General features: G+C 39.7%; 1 protein-coding gene across 1 annotated transcript; it reads left to right on the forward strand.

Moving 5' to 3' along the window:
* Positions 1-7,763: 7,763 nt before the first annotated feature.
* Positions 7,764-9,042, forward strand: LOC122019453. Its single transcript, XM_042576914.1, has 2 exons — positions 7,764-7,805; positions 8,014-9,042. Exons 1-2 carry the CDS (start codon positions 7,764-7,766, stop codon positions 8,740-8,742), a joined length of 771 nt encoding a protein of 256 aa, XP_042432848.1. The 3' UTR covers positions 8,743-9,042.
* Positions 9,043-9,744: the final 702 nt, after the last annotated feature.

A 9,744-nucleotide genomic window follows, 5' to 3' on the forward strand; every position in this document is an offset into this window, starting at 1 on the left:
GCGTAAGGAAATCATTATCAGAAAAAGCACATACCAACAGATGCATCATAAACATCACATACCTTTAGAGCACAATGTAATCTGTGTACCCATGGATCCCTTGCATATCTTATCATCGCCTCCTAGGCTTGGACTTGCCCTTGAGAGCCTCCTCTTCCCTCGTCAGCACCCACTCATGGATGGCGCAGGCGTCCTTAGAGAACTCGGTCTTTGTCTTGAGCATAACCATGGTGTGACCATCATGCTTGACCTAGATCTCCTTGGACAAATCAAACTGGAACAGGGAGCCAAACTCAAAGGAGGATGAAGATTAGGAAAGCCTTGCAAATCTCTTCATCGCTAGACTGGAAGATGAAATATCATCGATGGAGACTTCTTCGTCGGAGTCAACTTTTTTTCTCTTTTAGATATTCTTTGTGTCAATTCCCCTGAACGCTAATGGCATAGCATAGAGGAAAGGAAAGAAGGAGGTGGGAGAGGGAAGAAACCTAGAGTGCAGAGAGGAAAGGAAGATTAGACATCTCAATGTGAAGGTTGTGCGTCGGCAAAAAATGAGAAGGCTGTTGTTGGGAAAAACATGAAGGCTTGCATTGGGGAAAAAACGTGAAGGCTTGGTTGGGGAAAAATAAGGAGGTTGTGAAGTGCTTTCGACCAATAACAAAAGGAGAACTTAGGGTTTTAGTAGAGAATAGTTGGAAAAATAATAAACCAATTTAATGGAAAAAAAATTAATCGATTCAAACTTATTACTTCCACACTTAGACATATCAATTTTATTTAATAACTTATTATATCATCAAATATATATTATGAAGTACAATACCAAATAAAATTAAAAGTGTGGCTTGCATTTTTTAACCTACGAAGTCTAAACTCATATTTACTATATCAAATTTATTACCGAAATTGATTATCATATATTACTTCATAATTACTAATTGTCGAAGTCTATTGCAGATTTTCACATAGTGGAGGCGGCTCTGTGCCTTTTAGCTAGTGGTCTTCAGTTAACACTTAAGGGCCCTGAGGGTGCCTTCAATCTGTCCAGGACACCTCCAACATTGTTCATCTGAGGCTTAAAATATATTTTTACCCCTGCAAATGTATTAGTCTAAACTATACTCTGCAAAATAGAGTTAGCACAATTTATAAGTATTATTAATTAGATCATGTCTGTTCAAGAACAAGATCTAGTCAAGGTCTCAATTTAGGGATCCAAAATGGACCTAAACTGGGCATGCGCCTAAAGTCCCTAATTGGGACTCGTTTTCACTGGAACACTCTCCTCTAGTGACTTACCCTACCATGCAGAATCGTTTAATTCATTTTCAACCCACCAGGTATTTCCACCAGTTGTCAAGTCCATAAACCCAACTAGACTTTGGTCAGTCAGATATCAGGTCACTCCTTAACCTATCTAGACTTCTACACTAGCTATCAGGTCCTCTAGACCTAGTTAGATTCAGCCTAGTGTCAGACCCATCAAGTTTCACACTTGATAGAACGGTTAGATCACACCACACCTAATTTTAATTCAATTATCATTCATCAAAACTTAGGTTTGATTATTGGTGCCAACTGTACCAATAATTTATTCAAGATAAAGGTAATTTGAACTCTGAAGGTGATTGAGCTAAAGAAGGCAATAGGGCTAAGTTGAAAGACTCAAGCAGAGCTGAGCCTTTTAGACTCATGCAAAGTTGAGATGAAAGACTCAAAAAAAAAAAAAGAATCATGTAGAGTTGAGATAAAAGAGTCTGACATGGTTGAGCTAAAAGACTCGAGTAGAGTTGAGTTGAGTTGAAGGATTCAGGCAAAGCTGAGTTGAAAGACTTAAGCCGAGCTAAGTTGAACAGTCATGGGTTTGATGGACGATTTCCACAGACACCATCAATTTATTTTTACTTGAGATCGCTAGAGAATGAACCACCGGTGAGTTGTTTCTGATATTGACAAAGTCACCAAACACTAAGAGGAGGAATGGGTCGTCAAGGATGCTCGTCGATCCTAAAAGGGAGAAAAAGAAAGCGAAAGAAGGGTTAGAATGGAGACCAGGGAAGATGCACTGGCTTAACCATTCTAACGTTCAAGTTAAATTTAAAGAAGTGTTAGAATGGAGACCAAGAAAGATGCACTGGCTTAACCATTCTAACATTCAAGTGAGATTTCTAGCCGATAGAGATGAAGAGATGAATAGTAGCTGAAAGGGAAGTTCTTAGAGAAGGGTTTGATGTGCATATCTTTACCCACAAGAATTGGCTTATTTTTATACACTCACTCTAGATAAGAAATGGTGCCTCCATGTCCTGATCGATGGGACATTACATATGGGAGATGTCCTATTGTCATATTATAGGAGGTCACATCATCCCACATCCCATTGAGTATATTAGGAGTTCGTTGCCTGGATCCTTACCTCCGTATCAATATGTATCTAAAGTCTTAAAAACGTAATTTTTTTTTCTCTTACATGTTTTTTAATTGAAATGGTGATTACCATCAATTATTTTCACGATCGATGTAAAATTTAATTTACAAATCAACTTGCACATTCCTTTTAAAACTAAATGTTTTTCCAAAAGGAATAGAATTTCTTAAAATTAGTTGGAGTCTTATAAATTTATATTTTTAAAACCATTTTTAGCATAAAGTAATCTACAAATTATCTTATCATCATTTCAAGTTAATGCAGTATTAAATTCGAAGATGGAAATTGGCTGTGTAGTTATTCTAAATGAATTAAGATTCGAATTATTTTTCCAATTACTTCAAAAGAGATAACAAATAAAGAAAATTTAATTATATCACAGTAAGAGCATCTCCAACTGTTAGAATTTTTATTTTTTAAAAAAAAATTCTAATATGTTATATCATGTCACATCAATATTCTAAAAATCTATCTCCAATAGTTAAATAGTTAGAAGTCTAAATAATTTTTTATATGATTCAATTCATAATATATAATTATATAACCATATACCTATTACATCAATTTTAAGATAAAAACTTTAGACCTTATTTCTACAATAGTTACAATTTTATTGTTCAACTTCTTTTTGCATTGAAAATCCAATAAGATGTGAATGATCACAATTATAATATTTTAGGATGTGACTTATGCATTTAATTATTCATTTTATAATTTATTAAATAATTTCAACTGAATTGAATTCAATAAATTAGCCCGTCAGTAGCTTAAGAATAGTCCTATAATTATAAATTAGCCCGTCGATACTTTATGAAGCTAGATAGTTTAATGTTAATAATTAATTAACTTTTTTTAAAATAATTGAATGGCCGTAGAGATTACGAAATTAATTTGCCAAGTACGTGATTACAAATTTTAGACTTTTACTATAGAATTAGCCCGTCAGAGGAATTGACTTTTTATTGTTACATATGAAAAGTGAGATACTTGTTAATTACGTTTCGTTTCATATCACGTAACACGAAGCGTATAAGTTTTGTATGCAATTAAGAGAAGATAATTCAACGGTTCAAATGTTGATGATAAGAGCAATGAGATTATCATGTACAGTTAGTTTTCTTGAATGACAATTAATTCGTGACAACTACAAATTGAAGCGCATGGTTTCGTTCCGTGGTCCAAAAATATCATTACATTAATCAATCAAACAGTAGTGGACGGCACCGCACAAATTGAATTCCAGCTTAGAAATTAACCTTCCTCAATTTTCAACTTCATTATTATTTGACTAATATATGGCTAATGGAATTAACAGGTAAAGAAATTAAAAAGACGGATCCAACCAATCGATCGGCGCCATACACAATTACAGGTTAATCGTGTCGCCTTTGTCTGGAAGCCTGCTGACGACGATCGGTAATTGGCTAGCTAGCGAGCATTCCAATTAATGGCGTGGATGGTGATGTTAATTTCTTTAATTTCCTTCCTTAAGCAATGGAAGGAATTAAAGCCTTAATTATAAGACTGAGGCCTGAGGCCTGAGGCCTGAGGCCTGAGGCTGAGCGAGTTCCATTGGTAAAGGAGTGTAGAGCAATAGAGAAGATAGATAATATCAATCAAAGTTCATTCACGTGCGCGATACGTGCTCCTGGATAGAAGCCAATAACTAATTACTTATATAAATCATATCGTTTATATTGCATGATTGCGCGGAAAGCCATGACAGCACGACTGCACGAGTCGCCGTGGCTGTGCCAGCTGCCTCAAGGCTGGGCGGCGGGCCCCACCTGTATCCGTTCGTAGGAAGTAGCATTCATGAATAATCGTGAATCGAAGTGATCGATATCACGAATTCACGTGGCTGGCTTCGAAACCGCCTCCCCCATGTATCTCCACCCCCGGGCCATATTCCACCGTTCCCTGCCAAATATTTAATGCATTTTAATCTCTCATATCATTAGTCCATATTGTTTTTGTTTTTTTAGTTGGACTTACCTTATCTGATGATTAATTCAATTATATAGAAATTAATAATTAATTTTTATAATATATTATATGATCATTCAATCTTATAAAAGTTAGTTATAGAATATAGAAATTAGTGATGATGTGAAAAGTATCCGTCTATATTTCGATTATATTAAAGGGTTCAAAATTAAGGTATTTTATTATCTGATATGTTGATTGAGTTTTATAGGAAAGTCCCAAGTGTACTTAGGCAATAGTCCTAGCTGCGGTTAGGCAAGTGGAAAATCCTAGGGGTGGTAATCCTATGTCCTAGGGGGTGGTAACCCTAGGCGGAAAGTCTTGGCGGGTCGGAGTTTCGAACAAAAATCCTAGGGGATGGTAACCCTAGGTTGAAATCCTGGTGTCACGAACTAGGTGGAAGTCTGGACAGGCCGTGGACCGAACGTCTAGCATGAAGACCGGAAGCATCAGACGCTGAGCAAAAGTTCAATCGGTCTGGAGGACCGAACTGGCAAAAGGTAACTTCTCTTGATTGAAGTAGGTGAGGACGCGTTCCCTGGGAGAGAGAACAGTAGGCGTCGATTCGACCTAGGGTTTCCGGTCGAAAATCCGAAATCAGAACCAGACAGTCCGAAGACTGTCAAACTTATTGTTCTTATATATTCTATTATGTTCTAACTCTATTTTGCAGGAGACTAACATTTTTGTGCAGGGGTAGAACTGACCGGGATCGATCGACCGAACATTTTGATCGGTCAACCGAACCCCCAAGCAACCGATCATATTTCTAACGAGTGGACCGGGCTCGACCAGGGGATCGGTCGACCGAACCTGGTTATCGGCCGACCGAACCGGAGATAGGAGTTGACCAGGTCGAAGTGGAGCGAGCGGATCGGGCGAATCAGATGAGGAAGAGATCATCTGATCGGTCGACCGAACGTGGGGATCGGTCGACTGATCCGCTTCGAGTCAAACCTAATCCCGAGCCTCAAGGATCTGGATCAGTCTTGCAAAGGCTATAAAAAGGTACCTCGGGGAGCAGCTTCGATATAGATCTCGAACAAAACATCTTGTGCACTTGTACGCTGCTCCGAACGCTCAAACACTCCGCTGCTTTGACAACTGACGATGGACTTCCCTCATTCTTTTTGTCGGTATTGTTTATTCAGTACTTGTATTTTTAAATTGTAAAAGAATTACACGATTATAGTTGTTATCCAAAGTAAACGCTCAATGAGCATGAGTCTTGGAGTAGGAGTCGCCCTAGGCTCCGAACCAAGTAAATCTTGGTCTTCTTGTGTGTGTGTTTTAATTTCCATTGTCATTACTCGAATTTCCGAATATGAAACGTGTGAAAGCCACGAGCGCTATTCACCCCTCCCTCCAACCCTCTTTCTCCTTCTAACGCTTTCGATCCAAAGTTAGTTACATGCTATAAAAGCTAGCATCTAAATTTTATAATGATGATTTTATATTATTTTAATTTTTTAAGTGATAATAGGATTAAAATAATATTTTAACGAGTAATTTAGATGATAAAAATTTCATGATTATTTAATCATAATTGTAAAAATTAGTATATAATTTTTAACGTACATAAATTTATCAGTAGTTTCTACCATAACACTGAATGTAGAGATATTTTTGGGATAAGAGACCTTTATTTTTTTATTTTTTATTTTTTATTTTTGAGAAGGATGCATATTTAACTTTTTTTTTTAATAAATAAATATCAATATGATATTTCTATTAATTTGAGACGCTATTTGAAATTTTGCCCATTGATCCTGTCCGAGCGCTGAGTCGACGGACGCTGGGGGCGTGGCACGCTCCGCTGTCTCCGACTGGTGGTGTAGCTCTCCGGCGAACCTGCAAAAAAGCCGAGCCGGGAGGGGTTTCCTGGCGATGACCCTCCAACGCTCAAGTCAGGCAACGAGAGAGGCAGCGTAATGTGGCTACAGTAAAGAGTTGCGCATACCTTCGTCGACGTCTGAGGGTCCTTATATAGGACCCCGTGGAAACGCGGGCACGCTTCCCAATGCGTGCACGTTTTCCCAAACATACCTTAACGAGTCTGTGTCAAAAAAGTACCTCTGGCGCCATTCCGTAATCGTCCAAGCATATCCCGGATGTGACGGTGGAAGCTTCTACCGTATGATCCTGTGTAAGGTTCGGTCGCCAACTCTACTGTTTGTCGGCAGCAGGTGTCTCGAGGATGATGTTATCCCCTGTCTCCTTTGTCCTCTTGCGTTCCCTGTCTGTTCCAGGGCCGAGTGGGTAGGTCGCTCGGCAGGCGTATTACTTCTGTCGCCGGTTGAAGGTATCGGTCCGATCGGGATAACTTCCGGCCATATGCTCGGATGAGATTGCTCCTGCCTCTGTTGCCTGGTGCCCCGGCCGAACGGACATCCCGCTCGGCCTTAAAACCTTTTTGCCTTTGAGCATCGGAAACCCGACCCCAGTCGGGTTGTCTTCATTCGGTTCAGGGGAATCACGGTCGGTCGGCCTGCACCGTCCGGACGGTCGTTCCGCTTCGTCCGGTTGGTCAGTCTCAGGGTTGAATCTCTTGACCTTTGACCTTCACGTATCATTGACCTTTCGCTACCGTCAACGAGGATCCCCCGTCCTTATCATCGGATCACCCATCATTTTAGAAAAAAATAAAAACGGCTTTTATAAAAAAAATCATGAAAGGACCATTTTACTTTTTTATAAAGAAAATCATCTAATCCCACTCCCCTCCAGTAATATTCAATATTATTATCTCCCACTAAATATATCTCTTAATTTTTAGATCGGTTGAACGTATAATATAAATATTAAATGAGTAAATAGATATGATTTTATAGTTATTATAATATTCATCACTATTAAAATTCAAAATTATTATCATATTTTTTTTTTTTACTAGTCACTATTTCAAATGTTAATAATCGTTCATGATTTACTTCTTTTATGTTGACCTGGGACAAATTGTAGGAGTAAACATATTCGATTTTTTTTTCCACCAAAATTACTATCACATAAATACTTTTAAATAAATTAATTCTGTATAGTAAAAATTATAAAATCATAATTATTGTAATATATATAATAATTATAAAATAATAACGTAGCTAACCGATTTAAAATTTAGACGGTGGATTATAATACTGACTGGTACCTAGCGCAAAGCGAAACAAGTTACTTTTTTTATTAAAAAAATTCGAACGATAGGCTCTTTGACGATTTAACAAAAAAATAATAAAAAACAACTTTAACTTTTACTTATTTTTTGTTTTTATATACCATTTCACTCAATGCAGTCCACGCCCGATCCCATCGTTCAATTGGGCTCGGCATTTTAACGCGACAGGACCCACAGATTATGCACACGCAGCCACCGACGCATCACCCCACCACCACTTGCGTATTGGACTTGGCATGCTCACCCCTGGCCCCAGACTATGGTAAAGTAAAGTAAAGTAAAGTAAAGTAGGAGGGCATTTAATTATCACTCCGATGTTTCTGATTTAATTCTCAGTATAATATATTTATAGAAATTTTTTTATCAAACAGAATTAGTAATTAAGAAATATTGGGCTATTCAACCACCCACGATGCGTATTTTCTAATAGAACGACCTGGCACCCCTTCTCTTCTTCTTCTTGGTACCCTGTCATCTGACGGTTGGTGAAAAACAAGTTTTTTTTCTTGGTATCCTGTCTATAAAAGCCTACCCAATCCAATGCCTTCGTGATCTCCTCCACTCGTCGCTAGTTAACCGAGCCCACCCACCGAGCGCACCGCTTCCGCAGCGAGAGGGAAAGAGAGAGGGAGGTCGCGAGAGAGCCGAGGGGGCTCGTCCGGAGCTGGCTAACCATAGCGCAGGAGAGAGCCTGGAGGACCGCAACAAGTGGCGAGTGCTCGCCCTGTATGAAGCCCTGAACGGTCGCGACGCGGACCGGGTGCAGCAGCTGCTCGCCCCCGACATCGAGTGGTGGTTCCATGGCCCGCCGGAGCACCAGCACATGATGCGCATGCTCACCGGCGCTGACGACGACACCGCCGCCGAGTTCCGATTCTTCCCCGAACGAGTCGCCGCCTTCGGCTCCACCGTCGTCGCCGAGGGCACCGGCCCCGGCGCCGCCACCTCCTGGGTCCACGCCTGGACCGTCTCCCCGGATGGGATAATCACCCAGGTCCGGGAGTACTTCAACACCTCCGTCACCGTCACCCGAGTCGCCGCTGACTCGCCGCCCAAGCCCTCGGTTTCGCCCAAGGACTCGCCCAGGCCGACTCACTGCCTGCCCGTGTGGCAGAGCCGCAGCCGCAAGTCCTTTCCCGGACTCGTCCTGGCGATCTAAACATAAGTAATCCGAATCATTAAGTAAAGCCTAATTAATCAATCTTAATCACCGAGGTGAAGGCTTAATCAATATATGCATGGGCTGATAAGGTCACTGTCATTCGAGTCCTAATTAAGAGTTAAGTCTGTGGTTTGCTTTAATTATCATAGTTTTAATAGGTAATTAAGATGAAGGAGAAGCGTAGAGGAATCATGTCATCCTTCCTTCCTCCTTCAGTAGCTGATGATGATGATGCTCATGTGTGTTTATCATTCTCTTATATATTGAATAAAAGATGCTTGTGTGCTTGCTTTAAAATCAATTCGCGTAATAATATGATTTAGAGATTCATAATTGAATGAACACGACAATAATTGTGTAGACCAAATCAAACAAAGAACTAGTGACACCATTTATGATACCGTGTAGATCAGGGAAGGGAATTGAATAAGTAGTTGGGTCAGGATACGACGTGTCGGATTTCTTACCACTGCTCAAGATAACGACGTGGATTGGAGGACGATTTTTCTTTCTAATGACGAACAACTGAGCTAAATTTGGAAGAATTATGAGTTGAAAATCAATTGATTATCGTGATCGTCAATTTTTATGAATAGAAAAAGTCGAAAGGGATGGCGTTTATTTCGGAAAAAAAGAGAGATGAAAGGATATGCTTTCCACCAGATATCCAGAGTCTCTTACCACCGCCTTGAGGCAGTGTTCATGCCACTCTCGTCAGTGGTCATTTCTGGAATCCAAACTTTATCAGTTGGCAGCTTGCGACTTTTTTGCTTTAGTTTCAAAACAACTTTATTGAAAAATATGAGGAAAAAAAACAAGTGAACATTTAACTTGTTGAGGAAGCAGAAAAAGGGAACAAAGATTCATGAGAAGATGTGTTTCCTGCAAGGCTGCAACTTGTAAAGCACCTCCGAACTGTTGCGGCATAAAGCACTACTTGAGCAAAAGCTCAACAACAAGCGGATTTATGCTCGTAATGTTACGTAGACCTGTAATTAA

The sequence above is a fragment of the Zingiber officinale genome, chromosome 9A (assembly GCF_018446385.1).
Source record: "Zingiber officinale cultivar Zhangliang chromosome 9A, Zo_v1.1, whole genome shotgun sequence".
Classification (NCBI taxonomy): domain Eukaryota; kingdom Viridiplantae; phylum Streptophyta; class Magnoliopsida; order Zingiberales; family Zingiberaceae; genus Zingiber; species Zingiber officinale.

Excerpts from the sequence above, each read along its gene's own strand:
- LOC122019453 (XM_042576914.1), top strand. The coding sequence starts at position 7,764 with ATGCACACGCAGCCACCGACGCATCACCCCACCACCACTTGC. Across the intron at positions 7,806-8,013 it reads ATCACCCCACCACCACTTGC|AACGACCTGGCACCCCTTCT; the intron begins GTATTGGACTTG and ends ATTTTCTAATAG.